At 40.0% G+C, this 16,189-nt stretch overlaps 2 protein-coding genes across 2 annotated transcripts; one reads left to right on the forward strand and one right to left on the reverse strand.

Annotated features, from left to right (window-relative positions):
* The first annotated feature begins 832 nt into the window (after positions 1-832).
* LOC145444517 (uncharacterized) lies at positions 833-8,118 on the forward strand. Its single transcript, XM_080322501.1, has 2 exons — positions 833-4,754; positions 6,639-8,118. The coding sequence occupies exons 1-2, from the start codon at positions 4,015-4,017 to the stop codon at positions 7,723-7,725; spliced, it is 1,827 nt and encodes a 608-aa protein (XP_080178627.1). The 5' UTR covers positions 833-4,014; the 3' UTR covers positions 7,726-8,118.
* Positions 7,688-15,988, reverse strand: LOC145444518 (melatonin receptor type 1B-B-like). Its single transcript, XM_080322502.1, has 2 exons — positions 14,382-15,988; positions 7,688-12,883 (listed from the first exon to the last, which is right to left on the reverse strand). The coding sequence occupies exons 1-2, from the start codon at positions 15,077-15,079 to the stop codon at positions 11,821-11,823; spliced, it is 1,761 nt and encodes a 586-aa protein (XP_080178628.1). The 5' UTR covers positions 15,080-15,988; the 3' UTR covers positions 7,688-11,820.
* Positions 15,989-16,189: the final 201 nt, after the last annotated feature.

A 16,189-nucleotide genomic window follows, 5' to 3' on the forward strand; every position in this document is an offset into this window, starting at 1 on the left:
GAAATCACGCGTATCGCGAAATTTTTTTGAAAAAGATGCATAAATTTTCAAAAATTACTCTATAATTTATGCTAATTCACAAAATAATTTTGGGCCCCCTTCGAGCTCGGCCCCCCTCAATTGGGGGGTTTGGGGTGCGGCAGCTATGGCCCTGACTATAGGACTACCAATTATGCGGCTTTTAGCCAGCTAAGCAGTATGCATCTCGGCGTATTCAACCGTGAGTCACGTGTTGCACATCTAGTTACCATAGGGTTACCATTACCATACGTCCTCTTTTAGGATGATTTGTTTTTTTTTTTTTTTTTTTGAGATTTTGTCTTCTTTTTTGAGGATTTTGGTTACATATAGGGCCAAATTCGCCTGATAGACATTAAGTCAGCACTGTAGGAACGCTACGGCGGCTATTTCGGGAGCTGGACCGGAAAGTTTACCTTTTTTTTCAGTCAACCACCTGTTAATGTGGAAGAAAAACTGTATTTTCCGGGAATTGAGCCTCTTTTTTATTTTTAGTCAAGCGACCACGAAGTGGGAAAAATTTACCATTTTTTCAGGATTTTCCTCCGGTTTTGAAAGTTATCAATACGGTACCTATTTATATCTACTACTCGTTCAACTGGAAAGTTAGGGCACATTGCATTGAAACAGCAGTGACGTAACGTTAACAGTCTATACTCACAACTTTCCTGCAATTCTATAATTAAAAACTACAGAGGCCAAGCCAAGCAAGAGTATTTTATAAATATAAATTTTATTTTTGTCATAAATCGATTTCTTAATATATGTTGGGGGCCGCAAGAAGGCTATCTGAGGGCCGCATGCGGCCCTCGGGGCCGCACTTGGGAATCACTGAGCTAGACTATACAGCAGGGGTCATCACGAGTGGCATGCGAGATGATTTTTCATGGCACGCCAAATGATTTCATGCACGATGTATTGTAACCATGTTTGTTGCAAAAAGTAAAACAAAAGTTTTCAAAATGGAAAATCATGACGCCACCGGGACGTGAGCCCATCAGCTATGATTTTGTTGACAAGCCAATATGTGACACTACATGGCATAATGCGGTCCATGTTTACTACTCATTTTCAGCTTTTCTCGAACCGACTTTCCCTAGTTTTCTTGAAAGTTAGTGTGAAGCGAGTCAAAACCTATGTGGTAAGGTGAGGCCGTTGGGCTGCTTTAGTCTAGGGGTGTGCACGTGCAACATTTGGGAGCGGGACTTTTAGGATCCGGCATTTTTTGTAATAAGCTGTGCAAATATTTACGTGCATTAAACGATAGCTCTTGCGCGGAAGCGACATGAATGCATACATACCCTTTGCGAACCATACTTTGAGAACCACTGGCGTAACCGATTCCGTTGTCAACTTTAGCAAAGCGGTATACCTATAGGTGGGATTCCTTGCTTGAAAAGATGATTAGGGAAAAACGAATTAAGTTTGGCACGCCAGTTGGTCATATTTTGACATTGGCATATTTTGTCACGCTACATACGAAAGTTTGCCTATAGCCAATAGTTTGCGCTTACAATATTCATTATTTTCATATTCATTCCGATATCGCGAAGAGTTTAGGCGAGTGTTGTCACCGATTCCACTCGAAGATTAGAATTGCGATGCCATGCTATGCTACAGCTATAGGCTATACCATAATTTATTCTGTAGATATACACTCATGTCATTGTCCATTTATTGGAATTCAACGGTCACGTAAATTCTAGTTATGATGTCGGAAGCGGAATTTGGCGTTATGGAAGCAACAAAACATTCCACACGGGAGTATTTTCTGATCTACCCCTAAATCTGACAATTGAATTCTTCATTTTGTAGAGGTAACTACCTGAATACTTGATTCAAAGATGACGTTTAAAATGGTCGTCTATTATATGTTTTGAACGGGATTCATACATAAAATATTAAAAACCGATGCATAGTAGGAAAGAATGTAAGTTACAACTCATGGAACAAAACAGAATTTTCTACACGTCATCGATAATAATATGCCGGAAAGGACAGTTGGACGATTATCTGGCTCTGGAATAGAGAAAATAGTTACACCACCACATCCATGGTCATATATCTTTATTTCGATCTCATAAAACTTGTATGGAACGCTGTAATGAGTCGCATATATATCACAGCAGTTCCCAGAAAGTCACTCTATGAGAGTTCTTTCCCACATATCCGTACTGAAGTTGAAACATGTGTCAGTGTAAATTTAAAAAGATTGATCACAATTTCCTGTTGCGTTCGCATTATGAATTAAAGTTATTTCTCTATATGTATCCCTCCGATACCAGTCGTATAATTCGAGGTATATGTTTGTCGCAAATATGGGGAAGTAGTTTGAACATTATGTAAAAAGGAAATATTTGCAACTATATGCATTTTCAAGTTTTTGATATTGGTGCAGGGTTAAGTCAAGAAGAGTAGGTATATCACTCGAGGGAACAATCATCATTATGTTATTCTGCATTCCCGTGTTCAGTATTGTTTCGTTATTGCTGGGGTGTTCGGTCGTGGCGGGATTACATGGACAATGGACAGGAATACCATGTGCAAATCTAGACTGGTTATGTACATCTGCTGGTTGTTTAAAACACCTTGTTTTAAACAAAGGCCCTTTTTTTTAATAAATTGTGTTTTCTCTAGTTGTATTGTATAGTTATGCCATAATTGTGTAAATACTTTACAAAAACATGTTGTATGAGCCTACGGACGACGATTACCACACGATATAGCCGACATATACGATATGGGATGGTTGGAACCCTCAAAATAAAGTCGGTTCAATAGCTAGATCATTGGTCCGGAAGGAATGTTCTGATGATGATGAATGCTGACCGTAAAAATGCCGCAAGACAAAGTATTCCTAGTTAAAGATATTTTCAGTCCTATATGACAAGGGATGGAAGCCTATTTCGACAAAGGAGCTATATTTACCCTATATTTTCAATTGTGAATATCAATCCACTATGACGTCACAATTGAATATGCGTGACGTCATGGATTGATAAAAAAACATGTTTTAAACAAGGGCCTTGTTTTTAACATGTTTGTTTTAAATTGATTTTTGTTTTAGACACAACCTGTACATCAGATCGCTGTGCCCGACTCTATTCTAGACGTAGTATAATTTACATACTTCAAATCAGTCAGGATCACGTCACGATATTTAATGATAAACCCGCATATCAACGAAACTACTATATGTGATTAACACCACAGTTTCTGACGTGTACAACAGACAGCCAGCGCCATCTCAATGCATCACAGCCTACATATAACATGTAACTGGGGTCTGACCTCGCAGGACGTGCACCATGTTACAATTTATTCCGAGCTCAGCTTAACACGTATAATATGTATAGATAATGAGATCGAAAGCGTGCAGGATTTGATGTGCGCAGCTTGTTGCTGTTATGCTGATGCTTTAACGGTGTTTGACATCTATGGTCATTGGTCATTGGCCATCTTGGTGCCTAACTCAGGTATATCGACTTATGATACGGACTATAGGCTTAGGCGAGGCACTGCCCATGAAAGTTAGGTGACGATGAGCAGCTCAGATAAACTCCAATACTTGAACTCGTGCTCACAACTCATTGTTGCGACAGGTGATGAGAAAAGTCTTGCAATGAGATTGCGACATATTTGATGGATCGGCCAGCCTATATACTTTACATGTATTGTAGTAAATAGTAGATGCACTATATTTGTAGTAGATGTACGTGACCATGAGTTCAAGTTATCCATAATCGACGAATTCGTATGTCGTCCCGCCCGATATTTAAGCATACGACCCAACCATAATCAATGGTCAATGGTCAGTGGTCATGCTCAAGTGTCGCATGACTAAGTTTCCGAGTCCATGGACCGTAGACTATATCGACATATGAAAACGAATTCTTGCCTGTGGTTCATATGACGCAATTATACCCTTGACAATAACAAGTTTCATCATCGTAGCAGTACTTTCTTTTTTCAGGTCAATTTGCTACAGCTTTAGACATGTATCATCTATTCCTCACTGTTTCGACCATCGTGATATCAGTTGGTTTTGCCGTACAATCCACATCGGGTGGACCTGATTTTCGCACTACCACAACCAATCAGTCGGACTATATCCTAACATCAATTCCACACAACCCATTAGAAGAGCCATCGACAAGAAAGGCTTGTTCATCTGAAAGCAGTGTCGATATGAAATTTCGCAATGAGTCGGAGAAGGACGCTTGCTGTCGCGAAATCGTGGATTCCTTCAGTTCCATTTGGACTGGGATAGTGTATCGTATAACTGATTACCTTCGCATTTTGAAAATGCTGCGATGCCCGCAATTTCACCGGGAATGCGAACATCGTACTTACGACTTCACCGAGTTTACCGGACTAACTTATGATCGATTCTGTGATGCGCAAAGTTACGATCAAAAGTGCGGTGCCGCCATCAACGAAACAATGCAAAAGCACGTCACTCGATTCAGTTCGGAGCCCGAAATAATCTCTCAAGCCGTCCGGAACAACACATCAGTTTCCAGGTTGAATTCATTGCGAAATCTAACCCTCGACATGGAGGACTTGTTGAAGCCGTGCGTCCAAGCTGGCTTAATCGATACTGAGCGCTGTGTCGAAGGTACATTTTATGAAATGAAAGAATTTCAAGCCCCGTTTTGCGGTTTGATATGGTGTGGATTCCCTGGGTACGCGTTCGAGAGTCATGAAATCTCCGAATGGACGTGCATGCCAAAAACGTGAGTTTGGGCACATTTCAGAAAACTTCTTGACATATGTCTCTGAGCGTGTCGGGCACCATATTCAGGGGTCTCGCACTCAAATGTGATGGCGGGCCAATTTTCTAGAGTTTGATGGCGGCGCGGGTCCGAGCACCGAAACTAGGGGTATTCAATGTATTATGAATTTCCAAGTGGGCCTATTTTAAAGGGACCTTGCCGACTGGCCGTGCACACCCAGCGTGAAAATGTGATTTCTATTCTGAATTCACGCCTAGCACGAATAAAATCAGACTTTTAAATATTTGAATAAAGTGTTTGTTGCACTTGGCGTAATTTGTCGAAATAGTTATTTTTATTTATAGACACGATGCTAGAGTACAAATGCATCAAGACACGCTGTCGCGTTATAATTTTTCAGCTAACGGCCATATTACGTGCCACAATTATGAGTGGAATATTTTAGAATTTCACAAAGATTTATCCGATATCAGAGCATTGGAGCAGTACAGCCTAATGCGGGCTTCTAAGATACTCCTGATCCTGTCATGCCAGGGTGTAACTAACTATTTATACATCGAGGAGCATTCTTACTTTTCATTCAGTGTGCATGCCTCCTTTTTACTTCGCCTATAGGCCAGGTGGGTGTCTGATGTCGAAGACTACTCCAAGTCGTTTCAACACCTTCCTATCTTGTATCGCAGTCTTGTGGTATATTGAAATGGTGAAATTGTTACCGATAATTGAATTGAATTGAATTGAATATAATTGAAAAAACACCTAATATGACGTAATAGCCGATCTTCCACCGAAAGTGATGTGATGGTGGATTTTGATGAGTAGTTTCAGGTTTTTTGGGTAATTTTAGAGCGAATTTCAAGTTCTCAAATCTCAAAATAAAGATACGTGGCATTTAAATATGTCGAATAATTCAAAATACAAAATGACGACGCGGGCCGCACAAATTAATCTCTCGGCCCGCGTGTTTGAGACCCCTGTATAATACAGAGATGATGACATATCATACATAACCAATGGAATTCATCTATAAGTGGTGTAAAAATTGGACATGAAAAAAGGATATCAAAGTGGTTTAGCAAATATTGCTCTCTTAAATTTCTCTCACATTTTTAATACCTCCGATGCGATTACGATTCCCATATACTCTAACTCTGATAAGCACTCATATTCTCTACAATGATATTATCTTTATATGGGGATATATCGCTAACTTCTTCCACGCGTGCTTACGTAGTAAAATAAAATAGGTAAATTATATATATATATATACACACAGGACAGCGGTTCTTAACCTTTAACATGCGTAGGCGAAATAACGCGCTTACTTTTCGAAGACCACTCACTTAATTTACAAATATTCTGTTGAGCAGTTGGAAGCTATAGCTGAGAGGTTGATTTTCGAATATTTCCCGATATACATATGAAACGTGATGACCTTGCAAGTTCATTTGCAAATTAACGTAACTTCGTTGATATTTCTTCAATGATCGCTTTTCACATTCGTATATCTCAAACCAAAAGTCTTGGGGTCCTGATGTTCCTTTGATTGCATTTTGGCGAACTTTCATTTTCTTACATGTGATGCTCTTGAGAATATAAGTAAGACCTCGGAGAATAATAGGCTAAAAAGCTGCAAGTGAAGTAAAGTTGTTTAAGATCTTGGGTTAACCTCTAATTAAGGATAAGGTGATATCCCGCCTAAATGATATATGTGACGCGGGGCGTGATTTCGGTTTTCATTCTAAATTTAAGGGGTGTGAAGGAATATATGGTTAGTTAATGCGGTGACAAAGAGAAAGTTAATAATCACTGATCTAGGAGAAAACCATAGTAAGATTACCAGAACTTGCTTGTAATAGTTTTAACGCAATGCTATATTTTCAGATGCCGCATAAACGTGTATATTCTGATGGTGGTTTGCGGAATTCTCGCCTTGGTGAGCGTCGCGGTGAATTTCCTGTCGCTAGTGATATTCAGCAAAAACCAGAGACTCCGAGACAGTCAAGGGATCTTCAAATTTTCGCTGGCTCTCGCCGACTTACTGATCGGACTGATTGTGCTTCCGTTAGGGATAGAGACGATGCGCCGCACTTACATGCCGGCGACTGTTCTCTTTCGGCCAGAGGAGCACGGGAGCTTTTATTTGAAGTTTTACACCTTCTCAAATCCGTACCATAATTTCGCTGGATTTTTCACGACGCTTACCAATTTGGTGGCGATTTTCACGTTGGTGATCGCAAGTTTAGACCGATTTATGGTTGTCTTCCGTCCGTTGCGTTACAATGTGTACACGGCGAAGTCGTGGGCTGTCAAACTTTCGATAGGCGTGTGGCTAGCATGCGTGTTATTGTCAATCATTCCGATAATTCATCCGAATATGAGATACGCGTTGATCGCCGGATTTTTAGAATCGCCTATGGGCGGTGACGAGGTCATTATATTAGCCATATATTTCGTTATCCCGCTCATATTGGTGGTTTTAATCCACGTCGCTACGATAGTGTACTCGCGACGAAATGCCAGAGCCAGGCCAAAAGCTATATCGAATAGAAACAAAACAAAAGAAATTAACATCGAAAATCGTTTAGCTAAAACTCTCGGCATCATGGTGGGAGCTTTTTTGTTGTGTTTGCTGCCGCTTGGAGTCATGATAATAGCGCACGCATTTATGCCCGACATCAATCCCGCTCGGCCTAACCTACTAAGCCCTGAAAAATTGGTGATGATGTCATCTTTGGAGCATATATTTTGCGTTGTTTTTTTGTCTAACAGCATATGGAATTTTGTCATCTACAACGCGCGCAGTGCAGAATTTCGGGCAGCTGCAAAGCGATATTATAACGGACTCGAGACTAAACTATTCTCTAAACTGAAATATTCTACTGCAGAGGAACGCAGAAGGAAACCATCTGCTGCGCTTTCGTCGTCTCAGGTTCCGTGCAACACTGCGTCGACGGCGTTAAACATTTGAATATTGGCTATCCTATATAGTTTGTAATGCATTTACCTGTTCTTACTCTGTGCTGTTTGTATTTGCCGAATTCGTAGTTTTGTGACAGGAGATAATTACAATGTACAATTTGCTCCTATAAAACATCGACATCGAATAGGCATGTATGTTCTTCTCGGCAGCGCACTTTTCAGTGTCATTGTTTTTAGTTGTTACCCAAACTTGATTTCAAGGTATATGTCGTGGCGTCGAAACACCCTTTCGAGTGTTGATGTGGTTTTGCACAAGGTCATTCACGAATCTTACGATATATGGCTGTTTCTGTGGTTATATTTTCTATACCATTTTTGTAATTTTCCAATTCATTTGACACCTTATTGATATTTGTAAGTCGAATAAACTTTGTTTACGAAATTTTGAAAAATGACGACCATCACCTACACTTCAGATATTTGTCGGGTATGAAATAACGTCTGAACTTATGTCGAGGCACCTGCAGTCGGATAAATATAGTACACGCGTGGGATGCTAGGCCACAAACAGGCTTAGTATGTCTGCAGAGGGTTGGTTTTGAGAAAACATGACGCATTGGGTCGTAACAAGCCATTGGGTCTGCTCTAGACGACAGACTGCCTTCCTTCCTTCCATACTTCTTACGTTATTTCTGTGGCATGGTGGAGATGGGGATGCATTGAAAACAAAAATCGATTTAAAACAAGCATGTTTAAAACAAGGGCCTTGTTTAAAACACGTTTTTTATTGTTATTATCTTTTTTTTGGTTTTTAGGCTATGACATCACCAATATTCACTTGTGGCGTCATAGTGGATTTACATTGACAATTGAAAATATAGGGTAAATATAGCTCCTTTGACGAAATATCTACGTGCTATAGTTGTTGAACCGACTATTTTGAGGGTTCCAACCATCCCACATGGTATGCATCGGCTATATCGGGTGATAATCACCCGTAGGATCATACAACATGTTTTGGAGAGTATTTACACAATTATGGCGTAGTTATACAACTTAAAAAACACAATTTTTTTAAAGGCCTTTGTTTAAAACACTGTTCAAAACATGTTTTAGACAAAGCGTTTTAAACAACCATTGGTTTTAAATGCAGCCCTAGGTGGAGATGCAACTGCAGCAATCTTCCTGTGTTATTCCTTCGATAACTTTGGTAATTTATATATGCCCCTGTTACTTAGACGTTCGCGCTTACGTTCATGATGTTTTCGACTGCAGTGGTCATTTACACCAGATCGATATTCTTTATTATTATTTTTCCGCATCTGACACATAGCGTCAACGGTTAAACGTTCCCTACACCAGGGCTGTGGGGTCGGAGTCGGAGTTTTGCTTATTTACCCTGAATGGAGTTGGAGTCGGAGTCGTGAAAATAATAGTGGCTGGAGTCGAGGTCGGAGTTTGTGAAAATGCTCCTGACTCCGACTTCGACTCCAACTTCTTTAATATGTAAACAACTTTTTTCCAATGTCTCCTAAAATTACTAATAATAATAAAATAGGATTTGTATTTACCACCAACAATCACTGTTATTGGTAACGATATTGCTAGAATTGGACATTATATGCAATTGCAATTCGGTTGCATAAAGGCAGAAAATTGCAATTAAATCGCGACCAACACAAAATTACTGTTGCAGTCGGAAATTGGTGCAATTTTTCGAATAATACTATGATACTGTTAAAGGGTAAATACGTCGTCTGGTGTTCTACCTGACATCACTTGTTAAATCGATGCAAATATAACCGAACGCTGCTTCCTACTTGACAAAATCAAACGTATTTCTTTTAAATAGCTCAGCCGCCTGGTCCGAACAAATGTTTAAGAAAAAGTGCAAGTATATAGTCCTAGTCCATGAATACTTGACTAAGTGCATGTAGTTGTAGACATATGTAATTTGACTACTCCTTAAATTTCGTTTCTGACCACCTTTTATGAGTATACTAATACTAAACTATGGTCGGACGTGTGTGCTTCTCATCAGTATAATGTAGTGAGAAAATCTGTGCGTCTCTAGTTGCTGATTCATACACAAGAGCTACACTTTTATTGTTTTATACACACTTTAATGATACAGGGTGGGATATATATCGTGTTTGAATGATTCATGCATAGTTAGAGTATCTGTGCCTTTTCTATGCCATAAAAACCTAAATCATATCAAAAAGGCAGGAAGTTTCGAAGTTGCTACTGCCATGTTAATTGCACTGTGGATATTACGAGCTGAATGAGCACAATGCAACAATTTTGCATGTCATCTTGAATAATATATTTTCATCCATTTAATGGTTATATGAGAATCATTTAACCGTCAATGTTGCATATAATTTTTTCGCAGCAAATTTGTAGCAATTTTGGAGACGGAGTCAGAGCTCAGTGAGGAACATATTCGGAGTCGGAGCTAGAGTCGGTGTCGGTACGTTCAAAAAGTTGGGAGTCAGAGTTGGAGTCGGTGGTCAAATTTACCTATTCCACAGCCTTGCCCTACATACGCCGTCGTCCAAATATAATAACTCTACTATTTGCTGGGGGACTGAATTCGTTATATCCAACAACAATTACCATTCTCGTATATGGTATTTTAATGTAATATGAACATCGTCGATTAAAGTGTCGAAACAAACCAAAATTTATTATTATCAATATCCTTTCTCCGGGTATCTCTACTTTTGAATAATAATAATCCACTCGGGAGTTCATAGCATTCTGGAACACAGTGCTGGCCTATTTTCGCGCGCGTGATGTACCGTTATAGAGAAGAGTTTAAAATGAAAATGCATTTAAAACACAGGTATTTAACACATTTTTAGCGATAACCAGTGAATAATTACATAAATATTATAGTTTTGGTTGCATGTCATATAATGCTTTAAAGTTATACTTTACCCTAGTGTTCAAACAATATGGCATCCACGCTCGGCAGATTAAGCTTCCGTGAGAAGCAATTACTTGACTTTCACGCATTATCATCAACATGCAAAACATAGTACAAAGTATATTCAGAATGTGTCATAATGATAATATTAGACCAGTGGTTCCCAACCTGTGGTACACGTACAACTAGTGAGTGGTACACGAAGGTCTTCCAGAGGGTACTCGAGTAGATTCTCTTTTTTCGACCGAAGGGAATTGTTAGTTCAGGCGGGGTTGATATTGAGTTTTTAGAAGACGGTCGTCGTGGTAAGGTCGTCGTCGTGGGTAGGGGCAATCCCACAAATGACGGCCTAAGGCAGGAGGAGATTTAGTCGTAAAGCATTGGGATTCTTATCGAACCAAATTCCGTTTTAATATATTTGACCACAAGAATTCCAGATGAATGCACTACAGAAATCATATACTACGAGTTAGAATGGGCAGTTTATTTTCTGTTTCGCTGCATTTGGCAGCTCAACACGGTGGAAACATTTTTGAACGCCTTCGGCGCGCGTATCGTATGTATACGTGGTACGCGAGCACTGCATAAAACCTCGAAGTCATACGTGGGTGAAAAAAGGTTGGGAACCACTGTCTTAGACCGACGGTGCATCAGAGATGCGCTGAGATAAATTCGATGCTCTTGTATCGGTTTGTTTCATTAGTGTGAGTAATACGGGCGAAATTATCGAATGCTACTAAAGTCGCATATTATCACCATGGAAGATATTCGGTAAGCAGTAGCATTAGTAGAGATCATGTATTTAACCAGCTGCTCAAATGTCATAAATTTCATCTTCGATTTGCCACTTGCAAAAATGGCTTTCGTATTGCTGCCTATAATGCTAGCGCGCGCAGCTCCTTCATCGATAAGCCATGGGTTACATTCCCGAACGCCAAACCAAAAACTTGATCGTACAATTGGTGCCGCTCAAAGTCACGGGATAGCGCGGAGAGTGAAAACGGACGTTTCGTGGTATTTTTATCGTTTCATAGCCCCGATGGTGCAGACAACCATAAACTGCAATTAGTGGAAGGTTGTCACCGTACGCGGAATCCCGATGTCTCATCGTCTCAGATTACAGTTTACGTCGGGGGGAAATTGCAGAGATTGGAAAATGGAGATTTTAGCATTTGGCAATTGATTTGGAAGCTGGGTAACATCAACGTACTGTTAATCGTAGGGTTCAACTTGATTTCGTTCAGCCGAAAGCGTTCTGGTGCTCCCAATCCAATACGACGACGTTTTAAGTCCATCGCTTAATGTTTTTCCCGCAACTCTACTTCGCAGGCCGTCGCCAATCTTCTTTCTCATGTCGCAGAACAGAGAGTACACGGAGCTTCGGAACTCCAAACTGCGGACATTGTATATGATAAAGTTCCAGAAACTGTTTGACATAAGTATAAACATGCCGATAGCTTCCAGCGTGCTGGCCGTTGCGTAGGCTCCCGATTCGTGTTTGTCAAAGTGTCTCCATTGCGTGGTATACGCTACAACCATGATAGCCAAGAGAGATAGCAAACAGAATGTAAAAGCGCCGACCATAATTGACAAAGTGCGCATTAAGCGTTTTTCACTCTCGCCGTCTACTTTGCCGCCGTCTGATGATGTTTTTTGGGCGTTACAACGATAATAGCAGTAAGTTCCGATATTCAATGCCCACATAAGTAAAAGCGGCGCTCCAATTACAGCACAGTATATGATTATCGCGAGCTCATCTATAAATGTGACTATGACTCCGTTAACACCGTAATACAGCGAGTCTACAATGAACGGCAGCGCTGAGTAAATGGAACATCCACCCCATAATATGAAAACAGACAACTTTGACAATCGAAACGCTTTATGCTTCTCGTAGTCGAAGGGGCGATAAACAACCATGAATCGATCGACACTTGCGATTAGTAGGCTGTACACCGAAACTGTAAGCGATAAATTTGTGAAGAATCCTATCGCTCCAACAACCTCTTGCGGTAATTTCGGATTAATCAGTATCCTATTCCCTGTGACTTTGTAGTAATCGTAAAAATTATGCGCGACTATTACGACCATTCCCGGTAGTGCAATTAAGCCTGCGACCAGATCCGCGACTGCTAGAGATATCTTGAACACCCATTGGCTGTTGGCGGTCCGCTTCAGTCTGTAAAGGATTACTAGTACCAGGGTGTTTCCAAGCGTTACTCCGACGCTCAGCGCAGTCAGAAAGGACAGATAAATCAGTAGTGCGTCTCGGCATCTGTTAAAGAAATGTTATCAGTAGGATGGATGTATAACCCTATATCTTAATACAGTGATTCGTAAGTATTCTGACATCAAAGCAGTCCTTATAGTGGATGCACAGATGAATTAGAGAATCGAATCAGGAGATTGGTCACTTAGGAGTCTTAGTAGGTCGTATTTTGAAGAGCTTCTTGGAGGTACGGATCATACAATTGAGTAGTATATTCAAAATTGAAATGAACCCGAATATTTTCCGCTGACACTCGTCAATGGGAATCGTCAGCAACTAGTGGAGAATTGGAAAGAACATGGCATATCAACAATTGTATCACAAAATATGACGTCACCAGCATGCAATTTCGAATGAGAAAGCGTTCAATGTGCTATTTTTAGATGGTACAATAAAATGCACCAGCCAAGGCTGTGTCAACAAATAGAGTTCGTGTACCATCTAAAAATAATACATTGAACGCTCTCTTATACGACATTTCATGCTGATGATGTCATATTTTGTGATACGATTGTTGATATGTTCATTTCAATATGGATATACTATTCAATTGTAGATCGTATTTTGTGATTTGCGGGAAGTAGGTTGGTAGCCAGTAATGCTAGTACAGGGGCTCTTAAACTGGGGTCCGCATCCTAGTTTTACGGGATCCGTGGCAGCGCAATGTTGAAATACAACATCAAGAGACTATAAAAAAGATTACGCTACTTTTGCGACCGACGCCGTGCATGGGATTGTGGCTGCCTTGCTTGGTTGTTTGTTTGTTTGGTTGGTTGGTTGTTTACTTAGCAGCTAATATGGGGCATGGAATAGCCTAAATTTAGTTGCACTTGATGTGAAGTCTTTTTTTCACCAGGTAGCTTTTTAAATCTCAAGTAGCCTAAATCGAGATTGTGGCGGAAGGGGAGACCTTTATTAGCCATCGGCTTCTGAAATTTTGGGGGTATACGCGCAGCCGCCCACAAAACTTGAAGGAGTCCATGATCAAAAAAGTTTAAGATCCCCTGGGCTAAGCTATCACCGCCTCATTATTTTTACACTTACACTCTGTTTCTATTAACCATGCCGCATGAGTTAATTACAATGGTCGAATTCGTAATTGCAAATGTGATGTGGTGTTGTGAACCTGAATCACAGTGATAAATTTGAGTTATGAAAATAGCGCGATCGCTTGTACGTCATGACATAGAGCGATAAAATCGACTTGTATTCTAATTCGAGCAAACTTTTTAACGTTGCTTTCATTTTCGCTTCACGACACACATACATACATTCTCTACCGGTTGCTGACGATAAGGCTACCCCTGACGATGGCCAGCCGAAAATATCCCGGTTTATTTCAATAAGAATATATAATATTCAATTACATGTGTATGTGCGCGAGTGCATTAGACACAGACCTTATACAGCTTGGTCTTTCTGTCATTTGTCAAATATAGTCCATAAAACAATAACTTAATTTGAAACAGTCGCTATCGCATCCAATAAGATCCATCTTGCTTACCTCGAAGGAATCAGTGTGGAACGAGACACGTCAAACTTGGTAAAAGCAGTTGTGGGAAAGGCAGTCCACACGATACCGCAAAATGGAAGGCCTGTTATCCTCACTTCTCGATAAGAGAACGACATACTTTTGTACCTAGCTACTTCCAGTAATGCTTGAATACATGGCTCCAGCAAGACGCCAAGTCCGTTCTTGGAATCGTAAAATGATCGCACAGTGATATTGCCAACGTCTGCGGCATAGTCTGAATATGTAACTCTGTCAGTAGGAATCCTGTAGCCCTGGAGGGCGTTCTTGCACTCGGTCTGGAAAACTGTGAAATTACACAGTCGCCAGTATACCAGTTGCGTATATCTCGTAACGGCGAAGATTTGATCCTTGCATTCTTCTTGGATGTCAGGACAGTTCATGTCTTTCAGTCTAGTCAAGTACAGTTGCAGCTTCGTCGATTTTACTCTCCAGCGTTGATGAAAATCCTTTTTCAGTCGCGGGCACATAATTGCAGTTGATTCCAATTTCTGAATCCGATTCTTTTCAGTCGGAATGTCACCGAGTGATGCTCTGGACCCGATTAAATTATTAATCTCTTTTGATCGAGTGGAATTGCTGATCGCCAAATCCAGGGACTGTGAATTCTCACCATGACTGCCATTTGGTGTCACCATCAAAAGTATGGAAATGACGCCGAGAGTATTCATGCTTGCCAGGTTCTGATATCCATGTACCCGTCCTGGTACGCAGGAACAATTATTCTATTCTATAACACGAAAGATTTTTAGATTTGCCTAGAATATTGGAAGCAGGGAATATATCTAGCAAACGTAAACTGTAGACTACAGTGTATCATGTCGATGAAGGTAACATGAAGTAGCATGAAGATAGCAAGGAGCATTGTTACAAACCGACAACACTGGACAACACATATTTTTTTGACTGACAAAGTAAGAGTGGTATTGGCCTATTGGGGTTCTGAAGGGCACTGATTCCAAATATGACATTTTCTCAAACCGACTCTGATTTTGGACATAATCCATGGGTATATTTTGAGTAAAAACTCGTACGCCCGCTGTATGGGTTAGAAAATAAACAGTTCGATTGTACCATAAATTTCAGAAATTCAATTTAATCGATATTTGCACACATTGAAGACAGGTTTAAATCATAACACAGCAACATAATTAAATTTTAGGGGTATCCAAGTTGAAGACTTTCACGGATATAATAACGTGGCATTATTTCCATCAGTTTTAGGTCATATAAATGTACATATTGTAAATTAAAAATAATCATACTTGGATTACAATAATAATAAATTATCTTAAATAAAATTGTTTCTTATACGATTTACGCTTGTAAGGAAGTTAGTGGAGTCTTTCGAAAGATTCCACCAAGCACCAACAGTCTGTCATCATATATTCATCTCATCCGCCCTGATACCTTTCTTTTGTTGTTTTGATGTCTTGGTGGAACCTTTCCACGTGCTCCTCACTCTAATCACCAAGATGATCAGAAAATATATATCAAGATGACAGAACAGGAAGTGACCTTTAATGCCCCTCTTTCCCCGCGTTTTCCATGTGCAGATAACAATAATTCAGGACCAATTGTTTGTACACTGTAAATATTTTAGTGTCTTTAAAAGCATAAAAGATATCACGTTTCATGTTCAAAAAGATATCACAATAAAATGTGCTTGATGCTGTGTATATTGTGATTTAAGATTTATGTGCTTTATATATAGTGCTTCATGATTCAAGCGCTATCTGAGCTGTGCTACGGCTTGATATGGATTACTAAATAATCTGGCG

Source organism: Botryllus schlosseri, chromosome 8 (assembly GCF_051294905.1).
Source record: "Botryllus schlosseri isolate E-star chromosome 8, Bs_hap1, whole genome shotgun sequence".
Lineage (NCBI taxonomy): Eukaryota > Metazoa > Chordata > Ascidiacea > Stolidobranchia > Styelidae > Botryllus > Botryllus schlosseri.

Bases quoted from the DNA above. Each gene is read 5' to 3' on its own strand.
- LOC145444517 (XM_080322501.1), top strand. From the start codon at position 4,015: ATGTATCATCTATTCCTCACTGTTTCGACCATCGTGATATCAGTTGGT. The intron at 4,755-6,638 runs GTGAGTTTGGGC...CTATATTTTCAG, and splicing joins TGGACGTGCATGCCAAAAAC to ATGCCGCATAAACGTGTATA.
- LOC145444518 (XM_080322502.1), bottom strand. From the start codon at position 15,079: ATGAATACTCTCGGCGTCATTTCCATACTTTTGATGGTGACACCAAAT. The intron at 12,884-14,381 runs GTAAGCAAGATG...TTTCTTTAACAG, and splicing joins TCCACACTGATTCCTTCGAG to ATGCCGAGACGCACTACTGA.